Source organism: Cololabis saira, chromosome 2 (assembly GCF_033807715.1).
Source record: "Cololabis saira isolate AMF1-May2022 chromosome 2, fColSai1.1, whole genome shotgun sequence".
Taxonomy (NCBI): Eukaryota; Metazoa; Chordata; class Actinopteri; order Beloniformes; family Belonidae; genus Cololabis; species Cololabis saira.
Window position 1 is genome coordinate 20,206,463 of NC_084588.1, and position 23,349 is coordinate 20,229,811.

The following is a 23,349-nucleotide window of genomic DNA, read 5'->3' on the forward strand; positions in this document are numbered from 1 at the left end:
AAAGCATCTTGTAGTAATTTTCCCTCACTGCTCATTTTCTTAAGGAGCTGCATGTAAGGTGCTACTGGCTACACTGACTTAAAGCTTTGGCATACATTTATTCAACACTAAATACATCTAAATACATCTTGCATTTGTAATATTTTTTAACAGATGACAACAGGTTACAGCCCAAACTGGCAATCCTTCCATGCAAGGGTTTAATTGGCACCATTAAACATGCCACCACCTGTGATCAGACAACTCTTCACCCCTGTGAAGGGCCATGAAAAGGCATAAATACTTTTTAACGTCAGATTATTTTGTGACAAAGCCAACGTTTGCCTTGTGCAACCAAGTACAGGCTTTTGAGTTGTATAGTTTATAGCACAGCTCTTTTGAGGCGCATTTGGAGTCAATTTGAGGATCATTAGCATTTTTCCTCCCGAAACTCCTTCCAGGCCAGAACATTTCAGTTTGCGTGTGGTGTTTTTTTCAGCACGGAAAACATTTTAACTCTCGACTAAAATCAGTGCTGTTCTCTTATTTACCAAATTGAAGACCAAGCTCTACATCTAGGTCAACTAAGCCTGGTGTGAAGAACGAAGACCTGGTTCGGTCTCATAAACACTGAAATCTGAGCGTAAACAGAAGAATATACACATGAATGACGAATCTGAGGGACAAAACAAACCCCTTGACCCCTTCACGTCAGGGAATCCAACAGCTCCGTGATGTGGAGTGGGACATTTTCCTGGCTTGAATTGGACTCATTTATCTTCTTATTGGAAAATGTCACTGCTAATCAATGCATCGTTTGTTCCTGAGTAACGACCTTTATCCTGACGCAACATTTCTACACTAATGGTAGAAATTATCTCAATGACTGGTTTAAATTGATATAAAAATGATGTCAATCCTTTGCCAGGTGTGATTATCATACATCTTTATCAAATATGGCAATAAAGTCTTTAACGGATATAGTCAGTATTGAAATGTTTATAGTTCATCAATAGCTCGGTCAATACCACTTGAGACCACCACACAAACCTTAATTTAATACAAATACTTTATTGACAATGTGTGTGTGTGGAATATGTTTTGATGAATTTGCTAAATTATGAGAACATAAACCAAGTTTGTCTTAATTTTACACTTTATGTTTGCAAAATGACACTGAAAATCTGTAATGCTTATATAGAATCAAAGTGCATATTCTTGTTCCTTTTTATTTTGTCCATATACACATTACACTATACATAAATAATTGCATCGTAAAAATGACTCAAGTATGTACATGTATAATATATTTTATATAATATATAAATTTTATATTAAATCTAGGTAGATTACAATTGGGATAGTGAGCCAGGACACCTCCTGTGAGTCTGTGAGTGTTTGTTTGCTATCTGTGGTTGTTGAGAAGCACCTCCAGCCAGCAGGGGCAGGAGGTGATGAACTGTCTAGAGTAGCAGGGGCCCCATCCTTTAGCGAAACTGATCCGGACACTGTGGGGGTCCCAGGGCCCCTCCTGGGTCTCTGGCTTGACGCCGTGCTCCGTCATCCAGCTCGAGCACTCAAAATCAAACACTTTGAGGGAGAAGCCCGGCATCACCCTCTTCACACTCAGCCCTCGAGCACTGGGCGGGTCCAGAGTGGGCGAGTGGACAAACACTGGATGCTGGCTGCGATTGTAGACCCACACTCCGTCCGGCTCGCGAGTCAGCACGATGCCGAAGCCGATTTTACTGCGTATCTGTTGAACACTGCTGCTGCTGTTTCCTCCGCCTCCGTAGCTGTGATGTGCGTGATGAACCGATGTGCCGTGGCTGCCCGGGTCGTTGCGGCGGCTGCAGTAGGCGTTGGCGTGGAGCTGTCCGAGGCAGAGGCCGGTGCCCTGAGGTAGGTCATAAAAGATGCTGAGCGAGGGCTCGTAGGCTGGATAAAGACGACCCACGCGGGTGCGTTGCTCCCAGTAGGCAACGCTGCACCAGTGAGAGCGATGTCCACCTGAGGTCGAAGAGCCGAGGGAGGTACCAGTGTCTGCAGAGACGGAAAAATAAGAGCGAGAATTAATGTTTGCATCAGTTTGCACTTTTTTGGTTTCTTAGACCACAGTGTCACACGCTGTTTGGGCCAAATTCAACAAGAAACAGGTTGATATGAGTCGACAGAGGACTTCTGAGTCATCACCTGAGTTTGTCAGGTCGAGATTCTCCTTCAAATTCTGTTTTAAGTATAAGATTTGCACATGTTCTGTTCTTGTCTCTGAAGGAGTCTGAAGTCTCTAATCAAGATGCCTCAACTCCACCCCCTTCCTTTGCTCTACCACTCACCCAGACCATCCAGTTTCCATGCTGCCCTGTAGTTCAGGGTGTCTGATTTATTTCAGGGATCAATGGGGAGTACCCTGTGTCCCCTCCACCACAGTTGAGACACACATCACAGACTGAGGAATCATGCCTCATTGATTATAAAATGACCATGATAATTCTGCTTCAAGGCACTAACACAGCACTCAAGACTCACCTACATATATCACTGTTTTAGGTTATGATGGATGATTGCAGCTGCATCTTCACATTATATTATGTAACTGATAAAAATAATAATAATAATAAAACAAGGGTTATGACTGATTGTCAAGTCCATAAGCTTCAAGCTTCAAAAGATGGTTTTAGTCTCTGAGTCTCAAAAGTAAAGCCCATAAACAAACCTTCTAGCTGCAATACTTCAAAACACCAGCAGATGGCGCTTCCTGTGGTTGTCAAGTTTATGAGTAAAATCAGGTTGCTTCTTATCTCATTTATTACTTCAGTAAACATTCTTCATGATGTATAGTCTGAGTAGCGAGTTAAATACAGGTCAGTAACGTAATAGGGCAGGGGTTCCTATTGATAAACAAGTTGCTACTCAACAGGTGTTGAGTAGGCAGTTTTCAACCAAATCTGACCAACATTGAAACGTCCGGTACGGTAGTTAAAAAAGAAAAAAGGCTACATAATTACCAAAATTCAAAGCTTTGAAAATGTAGTCAACAAGCCAGCTGGTAACATCACCATGGCTAGATCTAGTCATTGGTCAAATGTATCGTCCTCCTCTCTTGAGCAAAGGAGAAGAAAGGAGTGACTCTCTCTCTCTCTCATACCTAATGGTATGTGTCCACCATAATTTTCACTCGTTAGTTGTCCCTTTTGTTATAAGCGGAACCACTTGTTGTAACTTTGTTTTGCATTCGGTCGAGCTTTTCCGTTTAATTTGTCACCTGTCTTTCATGTTTTTGAAAAGGGGGGCTAAAACTGTCAACACGGATCACCCCACTTCCTCCAATGACATCCCTCACCAGCACCCCGTGTAACTCTCCTTCTGGTCCCGAGTTAAAGAGGACGTTTAGAGCAACAGAGAGGGGAGTTGGGGGTTGAAAGCATTCAGCTCTCTGTCAACCTCGCGCAAGCCCATGAACCCCTGACCCCCCAGCCCTCATGCTATCAGCTCACATTAACTCCCACACAGAGTGATGCCATTATTTTGCTCCAGAGACTCTATTGACACAGAGGATTTAAAGACCCATGTGCCTGTGGCCCCATTCCTTTCATTTTCCAGCGAACACCCCCTCTTCATCCAGCAGGGGCCTAGAATGGCGGCCACCCTTCTCCCATTAACAAGCTGCTTTTTGGGGAAAACCAGGACCACGATTAGGCTAGGTGTGTTATGTTTGCACAGCCGCCATTTTCGTTTCGGGGGGACCGAGCATACTGAGGGGGTTTGTTGGTGCGAGTGGGAGGAGATGAGTGTTTGCGCACAAATACATGCACGCACACAATAAATGATGAGATGGGGCCTCACACACGCACACACACTCACACTTACTGAGCCTTCTGATCCAAACAGTGCAACTATAACACACACACGCGCACACACACACACACACACACTCACACATGAAATTGCACTTCTCATCTGAGGCCCACGTGTGTCATTAGTGAATTCCAGGCTGGCAACTCCTGCGGTCTGGAGTTTTTACAGCTCTCCAATAAGAGAGCAGGCTGCTCAACTAGCAGAATCTCTCTCTCTCTCTGTCTCTCTCTCTCTCTCTCTCTCCCCCTCTCTCTCTCTCTCTCTTCCACACACACACACACACATACACACAAATACACACACTTTTACAAGACGTGCTCTTCCCTGTAATAAGGCAACACAAACAGGTCTGGGGAAACACAGGGAGACTTTATGAGCTCATGATCAAATTAATTCCCAAAGAAAACATAAAACAAACGGGGGACTTTTTCAGTTTTTAAGCCATATAGCACACTTCAAGTGTCTTGATGCTGTATAATGAATGATGCAAGAAATAATACGCTGTTAAATCTTGACTTTGAAGTTCATGATGTACAGCGTTTATTGCTCCGAAAACATATTACAAAGAAAGATTGAACGAATATGAAACATCAGAAAACCTCTCTCATGTGAAGCCCCTTTCAAGACTTCACAGTTTTGAATGAAGTTTTTGCAGGGTGTGATTTCAGTTGCATGTAAAAGATGGACACCTAAGTGTACACTCAGAGTTCACAAATGCAAGAAAGCTCAAAAATAAGCTGGATTAGGTTTTTCATGTTAGTCTCATTGCTGACTCTTTTCCCAGAGGACTGACTGATGCGATGTGAAGTTTAAACCTCTAAATCACCACTTCCATCAGCATTTTGATAGTCCTTACATGCTTAATGTTTCTAGCACAGTCTTTAGTGTCATCACGTCAAGCCTGGCTATCATCCAACTGCAGGTATAAGAGTTGTGTGAGAACGGCGACGGAGGGAGGAAGAAGGAGGAGTGGAGGCGGCGTGCGGGGGAACTGACTTCTTCAATGGAATTTTTAAAGAGGGGTTCAAACTAGAGGTTATCAACGTGTTTATGTTTGAGCGGAGGAAGTTGAAAAAGCGTGCATGCCTGCGATGTGAATGTGCATGCCTGCATCTGTATGTGAGGGCTGGCAGCAATTACGGCGTCCTGCAAGCGTTTAAGCCAACCGCCCTTTAACAGCTCTGTTTACCAATTAGATAAGTAGCCTTTGTTATTTCATTTCAAAATCACTGTCTCTTAGTGCCAGTCTCGTTGAAAACTCTACTAAACTTCACAGCTGTCTCGGCCCAGGACTAACAACAAAGGTTTTGGAAAGAGTAGAATACATAAAAACAGATAACTGAAAAGTGATTAGATCACAACAATCTGCCACTTAAATAAATGGGAGGTTTTAAGAAAAAAATAAGTGCGATCAAAATTCAGGGGTCAGACAGCCAGTTTCCAGCCAGCTACTGAAGGACGGTTGAAACTGGGCTTCAAATGATGACACCAACATTCATCTTTCACCATTTACTTCCTCATGTTCCTTTTCCTTCCTCCCTTCTCACAACTGAATAGATAATAAAGGAGTAGGTGAATATTTTGGGCTAAAATTACAAATGTTTGTAATTTTAATGAAAGTTAACTGTCAGTTCTATATCAAAAACTTCCTCTGACGGTTATCAGACTTTTTGGCATCTTTTTTATTTCAACGTATAGGCTTCATGTTGTGGAAGAAATTACTTTTTTTATAGATCATTCCAGCAGCTTTTGTGTTTAATCCTCACCGGTTACATTGTGTAAATGGAAAAGTGAGAACAAAAAGGGGAAATTTTGAGACTAGCAAGAAACACAAATTGCAGTGAAAATACAAAATCTCCCACAAGTTCAACTCAAATCAGCAGAACACAAGACGTGTCATTTATTCCACCTCAAACTCTCCCTACCTCCAAAAGAAAACGTTATCTGTGATTCATAAAGCAACACGTTGCTCCGATTTCTCAATGTTTACAGCCGTCCAGCGCATTGAGTTACAAACACCAGGGACCTGATGTCTGGAGAACAGGTTAACTAGTCTCAGGCAGTGACTTCCTGATAAACTCAGTGATGACAAGCCCTGCCACTTTTCTTTTCCATTACAATTGTAAGTAAATATTAACCAAACATGATACAACATGTTGATTAGTGAGCCTTAAAGGTGCTAATAAGCGGATGGTCATCTGCAGACAGAGACAGGCTTAGATGTTCATCTGCTCTTCCAGTCATGATGCTGGGCGTAACGTCGAAACATTTCTATTAACTTCCTGCTTTTCCTCGATCGCTGCAGTGTCCGAAGCTTCCTGCTAACCTTAACCTGCGTGGAAAGGAATGAAGCGGGGCAGGGAAAGAGGTGAGGTAGCAGGGCAAGGGAGAGGAGAGGAGAGGAGAGAGAGCGACTGGGTTAAAGATGGAGCAGGAGAACGAGAGAGAGAACCTGCCAAGCATAACCAGCATCCACGGAAAAAATGAAGAGGGAGAAAGAGACTGTGAGAAAGAGAGGGAGGGAGGGAGACCCTCGTCTTTCATCCAGTGCCAAGGATTAGATTCCCCTCCAGTTATTAGACTCTTCCACTGTGCTGAAAGAAGTGGGTGGGTTGGGGAGGCCGGGGGAGGAGGGGAAGGGGTAGCGAAGGGACCGGGTGGGGGGTGGGGGTGGCGGGAGGGGAGGAAGATAGAATTCAGTCGTTGACCATCGTCGGTCGCTTCTAACATGCTTTGTTATGATCCCATTTCCTCATGTTTCCTGCCAAAAAAACCCCAAAAGTAGAAATAAAATCAAATATGGAGAAAAAAAAAGAGCCCCCCCCCCCTCCGCCTGCCTGCAAATGGTAGATTCTATGTTGTTTGAGACAACTATCATTACAGGGCGACTTCAATCCAGCAAGCCACATTTAAGCTGGCGTCTCGACTATCTCTGCCATCAGCGAGCTGCCTTATCGCCAGACAAGGCCTTTACAGTCAAACACAACTGGGCCTCTCACTCGCAAACATGCACACACTCACACACGCACACACACACACACACACACACACACACACACACACACACACACACACACACACACACACACACACACACACACACACACACGCACACACTTTCCTTCTCCCTGATTTTCCATTGTGAAGTGGATCTACTGATGAAACACAAACGCAACCAGGAATGTATAGTGTTAAGTAACACAAGCGCCGTACCGCCAGCCGGACGCGATCCTTGAACCTGGAGTGAAACTGAGCCACCGGAAAGTTACTGTGTGTCGCTGTAAAATTCCCCGGAAGATCTTGGAGGCAGAAAGCTTCTCTACGAGGAAGAGAGAAAGTAACCGGTTTCCTGCACTTCTTGCTGCTACTTCAAAGTGGCCAACAGCCCAAGCCAAGGAATGTCTCAGGTTCTGCATATATCATTGCATCCGAGACAACCCCGCCATCGTCTCCGCTATCATCCATCAACTGTCATACCAAGTTCATGCAGTCATTGTGGCCATGAAAACAAAGCAAGGCCAAAGTCAGGGGGGAACTTTTTTCCAGAAGGGTTCCTCCGAATAGTTGCAATTTGTACATACAATCATCTTAAAGCTGATTTAACAGTATTTTTGGGGGGGGGGGTAGCTGCAGGTATCATGACACTTTATCATTTATCCTGACACCTTAACTCTCTATAAGACATTTCACTTCTTTCTGGAGAAACTCCAGCACTTGCTTGTACAAATGAAGGATGATTTAAGTCGGAATAAAAAGACAAAAGCAGACTCAGAGCAACAGAGCCAGTTGACAAGTCTCCCCTCCTAACACATTCCTGGTGGACAAGCCCTCTTCCTCAACACTTCCTCCCCCCCGACTCACCCCCCCGCCCGGCCAGTCACAGGGGTCAAGTTGACAAGTCTCTCATTGAGCCTCACGTGGTGCCACTATATGGCCTTCACTCCTCACAAAATAATTACATCCATTTATTGGTGGAAAAGATCCATTTGTTCCGCTATGGGTAAGGAATTATGAAATTCCTTCTCAAACTTCATTTGGATGAATTGTCTGGATCTGAAACTGCAGCATAGAGGTGCTGGCACAGAAATACAATTGCGTGTGCTGCAATCACAATGTGTACCTCACACACAGCCTGGAGGTGGCATGCTGCAATCACAATGTGTACCTCACACACAGCCTGGAGGTGGCACAAAATGCAATTTTGCCTCATGTTCCATAAATCACGTCTGCACGAATTTGAAAGTAGAGCATCATTAACATAGTAAAACCTCACTGAGATGAGATTCCCCATCAAAGTCAGAGTGCTAAACACTGTCAGTGCCCTTTTTAGCGGGTGAATGCCTTGCATGCATTCACTTGTGTGTTCTCTAAGAAACGAGTTACATTTCTCAGAAGAGGATAAAAAGTTCATCAGTTCGCAGTAATTAATGAAGTCTTCTTGTCGTAACTCTCGCAACTGTAGAGCTCACAACACAGGCGACAGTTTCTAGCCTTTCATAGACTCGGAGCCTGCAGACATCTGCAAAGAATCTTTAGGTTCAGCAGCATGGCAGGGTTCCATTAAAAGCCAAATTGCGAGTTGGCAAAAACTCTGAGGGAACAACGGAAAGCCACAGCCAGTCCTGTAATTTAAACCTTATTTTAAATTGTGATTGCCTGACAACATGGACTGAAAGAGAGAAAGAGAGGGAGGAGGAACACTAGTTACAGAGACATTAAGAGGGAGGATGAGAGGGAAAGAGAGCGAAAAAGTGTACCCGGCTAAAAACAGGAGTGAATACATGGAGAGGATACTCTAATCAGCAAAAGTGGAATGAAAAGTGAGTGAAACAGAAAAAGTGAGCAAAAGCATTATGAAAGAAAAGGACTGACGGTTTGGAGTTACTTTACTTTACTTTATAACCATTTTTTTGATTGATGATGTGTGATAATTACATTCTTCATGATTAAAACATCAGAAACAGCCATTCAAGAGTCTGTAAAATCATTTGCTTATGCCAGCTTCATAGTCCATATATGTTAACACGATAGCGTCACACATCTACTAAAACTGAATTCCCAAAATCATTGTGAAATAAGTTTCCTGAAGGCTTTGATTTTGCTGCAGATTCAGTCTGAGCATGTGGACATCTGTTCCCTCGAGTGTTTTGAGGGAACAGATGGTTACTGGGGACATCCTCACTCAAGAAAAAGCTGTCTGCATTGTTTACAGCCTTAAGGACCCAGAAGGCTCCATCACTTCATATTTTATAGGTTTTTGATCAAACACAAAAGAAAAAGACCTGACAAATTAAATCAATTTAGAACCAAGTAATAATTCAGAACTTCTGTTGAAAAAATGAAAAAAGAATCAAAACTGACTACATTTTAAAAGATGAACTCTGCTTTCTATTTGCAGTCTCTTTGATTCATCAAACGACATCTAAAAATGAATGAGCAGCATTATTGGGTGTGGTTTTTAAGTGTTTTTTTATGTATTTATTTTTGTTACAGCACCTGCAGCAAATAACTGACAGAAAATGAGTGTTTAATATTTCCAAGTGTGTTTAACTTTTATTTATTCATGCTGCAGCTTCTGCTGCGGGGGCAGAGCAGACAGGGAACAACAACCACGCTGCTACTGTGAGAGCAATAAAATCTTTGCCAGATATAAACCATTTATAGTCCCGTATCTTGCTGTTGAAACTGCTTGAACGTGTAGAAAAATGCCTGTTCTGTACTGCTGCCAATCATCGCTGGCATGTTACACACAGCATGCTTGTCAGGTTAATATGAAGAGCCGCGGCATGTCGTCATGACGCTGTAGGAAAATACTGACCTCATACGTTATAAGCCACCTGATGTACTTTCCATTCTTCCCCGAACATCCATCTCCAAACTGTGGCGCTTTCTGTCACTGCCAGAGACGTGTGACTGAAGCCGTGAGAAACATTAATTTAAAATGAGCTCACCCTGGATGACAGAATTGATCAAAGATCGGGAGCATCCTCGCCCAGAGGGATGCGGAAAAACTAATTCAGGTGTTTGTATCTTCTGTAATGTATTATTAGCAGGCTGTCCAAGTAATTCGCTGAATAGGCTCCAGCGGATCCAAAATGCAGCAGCGCGAGTGCTGACAGGAATCAACAAGAGAGACCACGTCTCTCCAGCGTTAGCCTCTCTTCATTAAGAATCCCATTTATAAAGTATAATGTATAAAATCCAAAATGCGCCTCATGTTCCTAACAGAGCTCTCCGTTCTCAGAGTGCAGGTTAATCGTAGTTCCTAGAGTATCCAAATGTAGATTTGGAGGACGGGCGTTCTGCTATCAGGCACCATCACTATGAAACCAACTTCCAGTTTGGGTTAAGGAGGCTGACACCACCTCCACCTTTAAAACTAAACTTAAACCTTTCTGTTCTGTAAGGCCTATAGTTAGTGTAAACTCTAATGTGTTGCTTTTGGAGTTTGTTGTGCTTGTCTGCCCCTTCTTTTTGTCTTCTGTGCATGTTTGCAGGCCAGAGCCTCAGGAGCTGCCTGCTGACCTGCAGTTCCGACCTCTGATCATCCCAGTCTCTGTTGTCTACACCTGTTTATATAGTCATCCCTGTAGTACAATAACTAACCATGAATCAGTCATATGTACATAGAACTCAGTTCTCCAGCTAACAGATAATGAATACTAATATGGTATATCTTGTCTTTTGTACCTTTGACAATATATCTGTGTCTCTCCTCTCTCTGTTTTTCATTATCTCTTTCTGAACTCCTTTTTCCTGCTCGGCCCAGCTGGCCTCCGGCAGGAGGGTCCCCCCTTATCAGGTCCTGCTCAAGGTTTCTTCCCTCCTAAAGGGAGTGCTTTCTTGCCACTGTTTGGTTTAAGGTTTTTCTCCCACTAGGGGAGTTTTTACTTGCCATTCTTTATGTAATAATTGCTCGGGGGTCATGTTCTGGGTCTCTGGAAAGCACCTAGAGACAACTTGTATTGTAATAGATGCTATATAAGTCAAATTGAATTGAACTGAACAGAATTAAGACAATGCTGAATCTGCAAATGTATTTTATCAAACGTGTGAAATGCATAATAAGCCATAAACGAGTCTGTTCAAGTATTGTTTAGGTTAACGTGGACATCAGTGATGTCATGCACGAAAAAAATACCACTCGGATGTGTAAGGGATGCAACTGATATTTCAATTTAAGCAACCTTTGTGGAGTGTGGGACAATGTCAGGATAAACATGAAAATGAAGGATAAAACTTATATGAGTAGAAGGTAATCTTAACCTTAATCTTCACAGCAGAGCAGAAAGTAATAGTTCCACCTGGGAAACAAACACCTGTCTGTTAAATAAACTAATAGCAACTGAGTCGCCCCATGTCATGATGCTGACTTTCTCTTTACTTCATAGTCATATTTACAACCCGTCATATATGTCACAAGGATGTAAAACATTTGATGTAAATGTTGGACTATGAACATGCGTTAAGAGATCCAACCTGAGTTCCACATGGCATCGTTTGGTGAGTTCTAGCAGCGTGTACCGTACATGCGGTTATCTATCGGGCCCAGTGTGTGAATGACATGAAACACCAGTTAACAACAGCGAACTGTCTTCACCCAAGTTGCCACTGTGTTACCACCAAGATTTGACTTTTTCCTCAATAGTAACCTCCAAACAAATGAATCAGATGAGTGAATCCTTGTTATGTGTCTCCCTTGTATTTCTTTTTTTTCCTTTCACCTTTTTTTTCCTGTGTGTGTTTGGCCTTCAAGACTCATTTCCCTGCCCAATTTGAGTACACCATCCTGACACTTTGCTATGAAAGAACTGTCAGCGTGAACACATGCAGTCAAAATAGTAAGTACATGTGCAACTATTCAATTTGAAGCATAGCTAATGTGAAGGGACATTTTGTTTGCATTTTCCTTTGTTGTATGCACAAGATGAAAACCCTGTTTGGTATTAGTTATCAGAGATATTGAGATCTAGAAATAAGGTTACATCCCTTCGCATACTGCGATAGAGCGCAAAACCGACAACTTTTCTTTCACATTTTGTTTTGTAAATGAGATCAATGTGATCAATGAGTGATTTTCAGATAATATATTGTGTTTTTTTGAAATTTTGTTCATATTCCACTAAATATTTTTTTTTAAATCCCTACAAGACCATTCTCCATTCAAGTTTTTTTGTTGTTTTTTTTACTTGCCAAACAGTCTCAATGTCGACAGAGGACTGCCTGTGCGCTTTATGTACTTCTGCTGCCGCCAGCTGTATGAAATTTAGTGTCGAGGGCAGGTTTATAATAACAGCGTCAGCATTCTGATGTTCAGATTAAACTGTGAAAACTAACTGAAGCTGAACTTCACCGCGAAAGAAAATGTGACATTTCAGATCCCCGAGCGAGTCGTGTGCTAGGCGAGTCTGCTTGTAGTGAAAAAGAGCCGTGATGGAAAATATTTGAGGAAATAGCAAATGGTTAATGGGCCAGCACTTGATGTTGAATTCCATAGTCTAATGTGTCCCAGTCAGGCATAAGAGCAAGTGTTGTACGCGTGCCAGCAAACAGGCCGGAGGTTCAGGTCACCGAGAGGACCCGTCCAGACCAAGACAAACACATTCTCACAGGACACAATAACGTTTACCTCACAAAAAGTTGACTTTTTTTTTTTTCAATCTTTGCAGTAGTTTTAACTCTCAGGTTAAAACGTACATTTCAACGTGATCTTTGCCAGGTTGTCTTAGTTAAAGTTCATGCTTCAGTAAGTCAAATCCTTACTCGGGAGCAGCAGAGCTGCGGTAGATGATTTACAAAAACCTTTTTCGACTGCATTCACCTGCACTGACCTGGAGAGCTTCACACTTACCGAACTAAACTCACGAACACAGCACGGCGCACTCAAACTCTTAAAACTGCCTCCCTGCAAACCTTCAAGATTGATAGCTCGGGTCCATGTGTTTCTGAAGTATTAACAGCGATATGTTCAAACACGTATCCAATGTCACCCTCCAGAGTCAGACCCCTTCATACCCCTCCCACTTCTTTCTCTTCGAGACCCTACTCCCCCTCACCTTCCCAATTTCCCAACATTCCTGGGCCGTGCCACATCAGTCAAAGGGCCGATTCATGGGGTTAATGCCGCAGCGAGTGCAGACAGGGCCCTGAGACAGGATGTTTGGCTGATACCTCGCTCTGCTTAAGCAAACAAGCCCCCAAAATATGATTACCGAGGGCAGAGATGGAGTGATCCTCTTGTCTCACTTCAGTGCATCCAGGCCACACTAATGTCCACTAAGTAACATTGCTTTACTTGTTTCCACATGTTTAAAAGCCAGCGCTTAATAACTACAGCTCAAACACATGTTTGACAGTTCCAACGACTAGTAAAAACTGACAAGGACATCCATAATCCCTTGGCAGCGCACTTTCACACTTTCAAGCCCTTCAAATAAAAATGATGCCATAAATAGTGGACATGGTAGACATGCTGGTGAAAAACACGATGTTACTCGTAAAGCCAGAAAACAAAAATAGGGTAACAGTTTGGATCCATGTCAAAAACAATTATCTGCCGGGAAAACTTGGTATTTACATTTTAGGTTTAAGTGTGTTTCTGCATCAGCTTTAAGGCTTATTTACTGCAAAAACAACTATTTGGACAGAAATAACCTTCATCTCGTTCCTCAGGGCCACTTGGTGGCAACTTTCAAAGGCACAGTATAATTTAGAGAAATTTACTGCAAAGCAACTGGCCTGTAATACCCCACCACACTGTCCTGGAGAAGAAACAACACAACTGCTAATAGTGTGAAAAACCCATCTTTAAATCAACTTTTTGCTTTTTTAGAAACATAAAAGTGCAACAATGTGGTCTACAAAGAAAGAAAAGTTGGTACCAGAATTTAGAAATAATTTAAAAAAAATTACTTATCTTATTTAACTGCAGTGTATGAGAAAAACTTAATTAAAGGGTGTTAATGATGTCTAAATGTTTGGATTTCAGTCCTGCAACATATTCCTGCAAAACTGGCAAAATAAAGATTTTAAATCTTTGTAATCTTGACCATTTCCTCATCAATTTCAATATAAAAATTTATTTTTTTGTTTTCTTAACCAATTCTTCCTGCAAACTTGTTACCCTGGCAGCACAACATGTGAAGAACATCTAGATCAACGGGCCTCCAACTTTTTTTTGTGTAAAAATATGCAGACGGTGGCATGACTGAATATATAAAGGTCGGCTGTGCAGATTCACGGATGCACCAGCAACGAAGCAACTACTGTTGCTGATATAAAAATGGCCTGAAGATCTGCAACAGTAGTACAACATGATTGTTTGCACATTTGGTGCGAAATAAATCTGCAAATATTCTCTATCAGGTACAAGTAACGTACCCTCTGCTTCTCCTGTTGTGCTTTTGTAAAGTTTTGCATCATCTGGTTGAATAAACTCATAGACGTAGCAGGAAGAAATGTCATTCTGAAGACAACATATGTTGCTTATAAATCTCAGAGTACTTTTTGACAATAATATGGTGTTAAATTCGACCAAAACAATTATCCTGACACTGATTAATCTGAACAAAAACAGTGTTTCCAATGTGTCTGAGCCCAGAAAAGTTGGATGAGGTTATTAAAGCCTCTTTAAGTGACATTTTTAGATGGAGCTCCATATTGCAGTGCCTGACAAATGCTTTCCGTAGTAATCTTAGATCAGCTACTGAAAAATTAAGTTCTTGACAGAGGGATTGAGCATCACAGGTATTTGGCTTAAGCCTCTGCCCTTAACACTCTGAAATCACTCATTTAATGATTTAATTCAGGGAGAGAGACAGAGATGCATCCAAATTCCTGCTAATCGCTTTATTTTGAGCTGTTCTAAAAAGAAAAAACTAAAAAGAAAACATTATTTTATTTTTTATTTTTCTTTGTAACTGACCAAAACTCTCCCAGGTTTCACTGGAATGACTTGAATGTAACAACTGATGTATGTTAACAAATTAAATGAAAATCATGGGACAAAAATTTTATATTTTGGTATCATATTGTCCCTTGTTGTTTTTGTTTTTTTCATAACTTAATTTCTGATTTTGTGTCATAAGTAGCTCCTTCAAACTAATCATCATGGAGGTTTGCACAGTTTTCATGTAGGTTTCTAGTAATAGAATCAAATGTGAATATTAATTGTATTTCTGCCAACAAAGTGCCCCAATTGTAATGTATTGCCACCTAAATGTACAGTGTTCCTTTTATAATCCCACTTTTTCAACTGGGATGAAAAACTCCAGTTTAATAGAATAATGCTACTGGGGTTTTTCCTCCATCCCTCCATCCTCAGTCAAGATTGAAATGTGTTGCATTTATGTACTAAAAACAATCAGCAACAAAGCTGAATTTAATGTAGACTACAAAAAAATTGGTTCATATTCCACACATTAGTTTATTTATAATTCAAATCTACTAAGAAAGAGTTATTGTATGAATTGTACGTGGCTGATTTGTGCTACTTTTTAGTTAAACATTGCAATGAAAAACAACTTATGAACAGGAATGGCATCATTTTTCTGTTCTTCAGTGCCACTTTTTGGATTTGTTTGGACTCCCTGATTGCACTATTCATCAGACTCATTAAAGATGTTGCCAAATAGGATGTTCTTTTAAACTGTGGTTAAGATTATAGTGAAACGATCCATTTTCCTTTCAGGTTTTAGTAATTTGGATATGATCACAGAAGGGAGACCAAATATAAACACTAAAGGCAGACCAAGTAATTTGAGAGAAGAGAAGACAAGCTTTTTCAAATAAAATATCCAGAGAACGCATATTATACAGTCATATGAAGTAGAAAGTGCAACCGTTTTCAGTTTTACAGCTTTGTTTATCATGACATTATAAAATAATCATCTGTCATTACCGTGGCTTAAAATGACGTAAAAACTACATCAGATTAAAAATGACAAATAACATAATACACCGTCCTTTATTTAGAAAATATTTACATGAAATGTAGAAGCTGCTAATCAAATCCACCTGATTACCTGAGCGTCAGCACGTCTCATTGTCTCTGTAAGAGCAGAAGCTTTTGCTGGTCTGAAATGTGTCTCTGGACACAGTGCCAAAAAGGAAGGACATCACCAGCTATGTTAGAGAAGGAGTTATTACACCCCATCAATAAAAGTGGCATTGGTGGGACGTTTTCCAAACTATTTTGAGTTCACTGCAGTGAGGAAGATTACTCACAAGTGGAAAATATTTCACACAGTTGTCAATCTTCTCATGCAGTCCATGACAGTACAATTAGGAATACACAAGAATGGTTTATTTAGAAAGTATCTTCTTTCTAATAAGAACATGGCAGCACATCTGAAATGTGCAAAGTTGCATTTGAAAAAACAACAAGACTTCTGAAACAATATCCAGATGACAGATGGGGCTAAAAGGACATGTGTGGCCATGCTGCACAGGGCTCGGACACCTCGCAGTCATTAGCACCTACATGCAGGACTTCTATGTTGATATTTTGGCTAGTTTTGCATATGAACAACCCTGGGGAAGCACCACGGGGCAGTTTTGTTGCACTTCTATGAGGTGAAAAGAGGCCAGATGAGCTCTGTGTTTGAGGACAAACCAACATGATGGGACACACCACTCCTACCAACAATGCTCTTTTCACTCAGATGATCCTGCAGTGCTGGCACGCTGTGTGTATCCACACACTCGTGCAGTGCCATGCCGCCGCTGTTTGGTCTGTGTGAGTTACCAATGCTCTTTTGCATAAATATGACACAACCACCTTGTGAAATAAGTCTTAACCAAAGTATTGCAGGGTAAAATGTGAGGCCATCTGTCTCTCAGCTAAAGCATGGCCAAAACTTGGTCTTACAAACACATGAGTCAGTCTCCAAAAGATTGTTGTTGCAATGGTGCAGCCAAAGTCTAAGAACACAACTGGACCTTGACTGAGCCGTGCATAAAAGAATACCTGCGAATTTCAACGACCTGACGCGACGATGCAAATACGAATGAACAATGTTGCGGACAGATAACGTCAAAAAGAAAATAATTACGGTACTCCAAGTCAATGCTGCTGATGGTGGCTCTACGATCCGGTGGGCCATACTTTGATTACAAAAACTGTTTCTTCATTTAAATAATGACATAATGACATCATGTCACAAGTTTTTATTTATGAGCTTATATTTACCCCCGAAAACCATGAAAAAAAAGTATCTCCTGATTCATAAAGCTACAACTGAAAGAGGGCGTACTTTTAATTTTACATGACCGCCACTTTAATTTATACATTCACTGTGAAGATAAAGAAGTGGAACTATTCACCCCATCCTCCAAATCGCGTGATGGAGTGAACGTGTCAGTTTGTGTGCATGTGCGTGTATGTGTGTTTTTGTCCTGATAGAGCCCCTATGTGAGCGCTCTGAGACGATCTTATCACTGAGTCAGACTGGAATTCCTCCCTGTCTCTCTCCTTGTCACACGAACACACACACACACCCACACATACGCCCCCCCCACACACACACACACACACACATACACACACACACCCACACACACGAACACGGGCAAAAAGCAGCTGAATGACATGTTTTGTTGGAATCACAGAGGGACGATCCATGTAGATATAAGCGTACTATACTTCTAGTAGACATTTACTTTGTCAAAGCAGGCCTGTTTGCTGTGGTTTAAAGGGAACGTTAACTGATTGAATGATAAAAGAGACCAGGGCAAAGGTATGTATGGACCACACCCTGCTGTTTCTTCTTTTTTTTCTCTCTTTCTTTAAAGCTGAGCTTCATAGCTGCTTTTAACTGAATAAAAAAAGATGCAAAAGTGCCGGAGCACATGTTAAATGCTTGTTTTGTTCTTCAGAACTACCAAAAGCATTATGATGATACACCACAGGATTACACGCACACACAAAAAAGAGATCCACGTACACTGTTCATACATCAAACCAACATTAAGGATTTTTTTTCTAAAGGAAAAGAAAAGAGCTAGAGTCAGTTCTTTGATTCATGCTGCAGAGGGCTGCATGTTCAGCTTATTTCCTGTTATTCCACCAGCTCCAGCTCCAAACAGGAGTCCTATAACCTGTCAAAGTTAACAACAAAAGCTACATGCAGATTTCTTGGCTGCCTCTGTTTACCCAAGTCTCGCTCCAGCTTATGCTCTTGGCCGGAGCTCCGGTCCTCGGCTCCAGCGTTCTGTTGTGGGGGGCAGGGGATCAGAGACCACACACACGCAAACACACTCAAAAGCACACACCACATCTTGTAAGAAAACCAGTGTATTTCCTCTCATTTCAACAGGCAGACAATAGAAGGCTCCTATTCTCACTGCTCAGCTTGGAGACGCATCAATATTAGACTTCTGACGGACGGACGCTGGATGATGTTTGGACACGGGTCTCGGTAAAGGCCATTTGTGTTCTCATTTTGTTGATATAATCAGCCTAACACGTTATTTGTAAATGAAGCCAAAACTATTAGAGTTGAAAGTGTTCAATAGTGAACGACAGCAAGGAAGTAGATTAGGATGATTTGTTTTTGAAACAGATTTCCTTTTCATGCATCTGTATGTGCAAAACTTTTAGACCTACTTATGTTTGATCAGTTTTTTCATACTGACTGAAAAATAGAGGTCACATTTATAAAGTGTAGAAAAGCCAAAAATATCAGGTATGAATTTAAATCATATTCAAATATCTGTTTGAGCTTTTGAGATTTCATTGGGATGTTAAAGTAAACACACATAACAACTAGAGATCAACTCTGAAACAAAGCCTGAAGTGATTTTGTGGACACAACAAGCCCAGAAGAGCAGAAGAGTCCCCCTCCACGGCGTACCGCTGACTCCTCAGACAGGTCCACGGTGCCGTGACAACGCTGCACACACTCCCTCGGTGCCCATTCACCTTTCAACACCATCCACAACTGAGCCCGTGGAGGCTTGATTGAGTGGGTTTGTGGGTTTCTTCTAAGCTACAAGGACCTCTCCATCCGACCCCAGCACGTAAACAAATAAAGCTCCAGTTTCATCATCTAGAGGGGGCTGTTTCCTGTCCCAACGCAGCCCTCAGCCCCCCTACTTTCCACATATACACAGGCACACAAAACTTTACACCGCCGCCTCATCAGAGCGGCTCGGCTCCCCCGCCCCCCAAGTGCCAGCCTCTTTCCACTGCTCAATTGCAGGGAGGAATGAAGGGATTTGAGGGAAGAAAGAGGGAAAGAGGGGGATGGGTGCCTAGAGAGGCAAAGGGGATTGGGAGTATGCATGGGGATCTTATTGCAGCTTCGTCCCTGTGAAATATTTTGCCGTGGAGAAAGTGTAGACGAGGAAGGAGAGACAGAAAGGCTACACTGCTGCGGCATCTAGATACTGAGACCCCAGACCCCTACCGAGTCCTCCATGCCTCTCTCACAATAGGAGCTTTATGCGGCGGAGTTTTTAGTTGTCTCAGCAGGCTTTGAAGATCGGAGGAAAGCAAAACACCATAACACCAGCAAATATAATTTACTCTCTTGTGTAAACATTCAAAGGGGATGCACATTTGGCATGTTTGCATTAATTAGTGTGTGCGTCTTTGGCACGCAACTCGTGAATGTTTTTTATTTTGTTTTGGTTTTGTTTTTCAGACTTATGGGAAAAGTTCCTTTTGCGGGAATGCAAACTAATTTTTAGTGTCATACGCTGCAGAAATGAAAGAAAAAGAAAAATAAAAAACACCTCTCTAATCACATTGTCCACTGGAGCAAGGATAAGGCACAGGACTCACCTGTGTAGTCTCTTGGCATGATATGAGGCTGACCGGAGAGGAGTGGGGGGGCAGTTTCAGTGTAAGACAGAGCTGAGTCTGGTTTAAAACAAACAAACAAGAAGAAGTAGAACAGTGAGATCTGCTTCAAGTTAATTATCAAACAAAGTCTCAGGGTGATTCTTCTAGATATTTGTAACCCGTTGGGGGTTTTGGTTTATTTATGTAAAAAAAAAAACAAGTGTATGGAAATAACAGAAATGTTTATTATGATCCATCTGTCAGTTAATCCAGATATATGTCGGCGATATTGGCTGTTATGTTCCTTTTTGACAATGTGTGACGAATGGCTAAGAGTGGACTACCTGTTTGGACAAACAGAGCTTCTCTGTGAATAACTAGGTGTCACTTTCAACGCAAGCAGCTCAACATAGATAATCTATGTTTCCAGTCTAAAAATATGATGGTGACGAAACACTGTGTGTCACTTTCTGGTTTGTGATGTCATAATGGTTTTTTTTCCCAAACTCACCCAGTGGTTTTTGTTCTTCTGAACGAGACAGAGAGTATGGTGGAGGAGGTGAATCTGAAAACACAACAAAAACAAGGTTAAGTTAAAAGCTTTTAACTGATATAATCGTCCTTCGCATGGTATGAGCGCGTGGAATGCTTATTGGTTTGTTGTTGTGTTTTCAGCACGCTTTGTGTTGGAAACATACACTCACCGGCCCCTTTATTAGGTTCACCTGGTGCACCGAGTAAAGTGGCCGTGGAGCACGTAGGCTTCTACACAATGTGGTCTTTAAAGACACCAAAATAACGATTTTTGAGGTGAAATATTGTCAAACAAGAGTTAAATATTTTCTGTATCAGTGATTTACAAATATTTGCCTTCTGTCTCCTTTTTCCTTTTTAATCCATAAATCCTAAGGAACACATGAGGAATAAAGGATACTTTACTAAACTTATACACAGTCTCTTCTCCTCTGGAAAACTACTAAGCTTATAATCATAACTTTGTTTTTGGGGGGTATTTTTTTAACTGATGCTTCACATATTTCTTCATGTAAGAACCATGAACCTCTTCTGGTACTTTGCCTCTATTATTTGACGGTTTAATCTTATCCTCTGCTTGTGTTACAGTCAGACTCACAGAAATACATTCTGTATAAAAGCAGGTCTAAAAGCCAAGCAACGCTGCTGCTGGGAGAGTCCCTTCAATCCAAAGTGGACATGGGTTTGTGGCTGCGGCCCCTTTAAGAGCGCAGCCAGTAATTGCCGGAGTCCTCAGTCAGATATCCAGCGAGTCAGTCTGGCGCCAGCACTATGCAAACTGTATATTATCGGCACTCCTTCACCTAAATAACAAGAGGAGGACCTCCTTGTCAGATGGAAAAGAGCTGAAGTGCAACTTGAGAGCGACCTTCATTTGGATTATGTGGGAAGCAGAAAAAGTTTTTAAATGTGTTTAATGTATTGTGGAATGTCCGGACAAAGTAAAGTATAAGAACTGAGTCATGAAAAAGTTTATGAAAATATAAGACAGGGGCAATAAACAACTACAGGATAGGCTGTGTTGGATTTTTCTGCTTGTAAAATGAGTTTAAACTCAAAATGTTACGTGGCATCAATGACAATTGAAGACAAATAAATCTCTTTAAACCTCTTTATATGTGCTTTTCTGTGATTGACACTTCAATCAACAACGAGGACGTTCTTTTTCAGCTGCAGGCCGCAGGCAAAGCAAAGCGCATTTATTGGAAATACCCATTTAATTTCGAGCTATCTTTTATACTGTAAGTCATCAATCTTTATGCGGCTTCGGGTGTAATTAACTTCATGACGTACGCTGTTTTTATAAGATTAACTTTCTGCAAAAACCACCTGGCCTTGGCGCCCGCAGAGCTTCTAGGAGACATCATGGAGATGCATGATAGTTTTAGATCATTGATGCTTGTGTTAGTGTAAATTTGCTGAGGAAATGCTGTGATAGTAAACTGTTAAGATGGATCTTTCGTTGAGCCGGTCAAATGCCAACGTGGATGTCCTTACCTGGCCCGCATAAGCGGCTGTAGTGATAGGGATTGCAGCACACCTTTGCGCCGTCCACCTGGCCGAAGCTCTGGCAGTGAGACAGCGGCTTGAGCCGGGAGGAGAAGGGCAGGTCGCTCCAGCGGAACAGCCTGCACAGAAGATGCTGTGCAGAGACGTGCTGACCCCCGAGCCCCAGCTCCGCGCTCGGCACCATGACGCACTCGCCGGGTATCCCTCCTCTGGCCTCCACGGCCTTCACCAGGGTATCCAGACATCTCTCCTTGAGTCTTTTTAAAAAAGCATGAGAAGTGCACGCCAGTTCCTCCTCCAGCCCCGCGTGTCTGGGTACTGCGCACTGACAGGGGCCACCGCTCTCGTCTTTTGCCGGTGCCCAGTAAGAGTTCCGAGGTCTTATATCCCAGTCCCCGAACAGACAGCAGGTCACCGTCCTGCTGCCGCCGTCCCGGCCCCGCTGGGAGCCGCGGGGCTCCGGGACGCACATGGTGGCCCCTCGGTCCCCGCCGGGCTGCTGCTCTTCCTCCCGGTCCCCGGCCTCCCCCGCGGGGCCCGCACACGGCTCGGCGTGCGTCACCGGCCGCTGCTCGTGTCTGCGGATCTTCCCCGAGTGTCTGTTCCCACACGCCTCGCCGCGCCTGCTCCCATCCTGCCCGTCGCCCTCGGTCACCAGACGGCTTCTCCAGAGTCGCCGAACAAGACCCGAGCGTCTCGACTTGAACATACGACAACCTTTAGACAGTTCGGGATGAGTCCTGACGGTCTCGTCCGCCTCTCGGGGGATGCCACATCGATTTTTTACACTTGTCGCCCAACAACGCCCGGAGTTTGTGCACGGTGCGCGCAAAATGCGCAGCCGGTGCTCGCCGTTTTCTGGATGTCCCGCAGCATCAGAGAGTCATGTTCAGTCATATGGCGCGTTTTAACATCACCGGGGAGTCTGGAGACTGGATGAGGGGAGCTGCACTCAGTCACTGCAGTGACCTGCTGTCGCACAACTCAATTAAAAAACACAACTTTTGCAAGCCCGCAAGCCCTCACACAAAAAAGCCTTCAGCTCCCGACACTGTGGAGATCCCGCACACCGTCCACAAACCATATTCACAAGGACTGCACAAGGACTTGTATCAGTTCACAGTAACACAAAAAAATGCAAGACATAACTCAAAGTTTTCCAGAGTTTCGGCTTGAGCGTATGGTGAACCCCTTGTTTCTTCCTTCACCTCGAAAATAAATCCTCACAACAGTGAAATCCTGAGCATGAATGAATGTTGCTGGAGGCGGCGATCCCGCTCCGGCGTCCCGGGATAGAGGCAGGGATGTTCGGGGACTCCGGTGCCAAACTCCACAACAGATTCCGTGTTGAGAAGTTGGTTTAAACAGAGCTGGATTTAATCCCCTCTCCACTCCCCTGCACTTCTTTATCGGACGCGCACACGTCCGCACACAAACACGGCCAGGCGCACGCACAGGCGCTCCTGCACAGGCGCTCCTGCGCACACGCTCCACGTCAAGTCAGACAAAATAAAAGCCGGATTGTTTGACTGCGATTTTCATAATAAAGTCTTCAAATGTTAGAAAATCAACTTTAAAAAAAAAGTTTCATTTAAAGAATAACAGACTGCAAATACTTCTATCCTCATTAGATTTTTTTATTTTCTTTTACAATATAAGCTAGTTATTCGGAGCCCCTCTGGTGA

At 42.7% G+C, this 23,349-nt stretch overlaps 1 protein-coding gene across 1 annotated transcript; it reads right to left on the bottom strand.

Annotated features, from left to right (window-relative positions):
* Positions 1–1,030: 1,030 nt before the first annotated feature.
* Positions 1,031–22,807, bottom strand: smad6a (SMAD family member 6a). Its single transcript, XM_061739896.1, has 4 exons — positions 21,653–22,807; positions 20,133–20,186; positions 19,622–19,699; positions 1,031–2,022 (listed from the first exon to the last, which is right to left on the bottom strand). Exons 1-4 carry the CDS (start codon positions 22,371–22,373, stop codon positions 1,385–1,387), a joined length of 1,491 nt encoding a protein of 496 aa, XP_061595880.1. The 5' UTR covers positions 22,374–22,807; the 3' UTR covers positions 1,031–1,384.
* Positions 22,808–23,349: the final 542 nt, after the last annotated feature.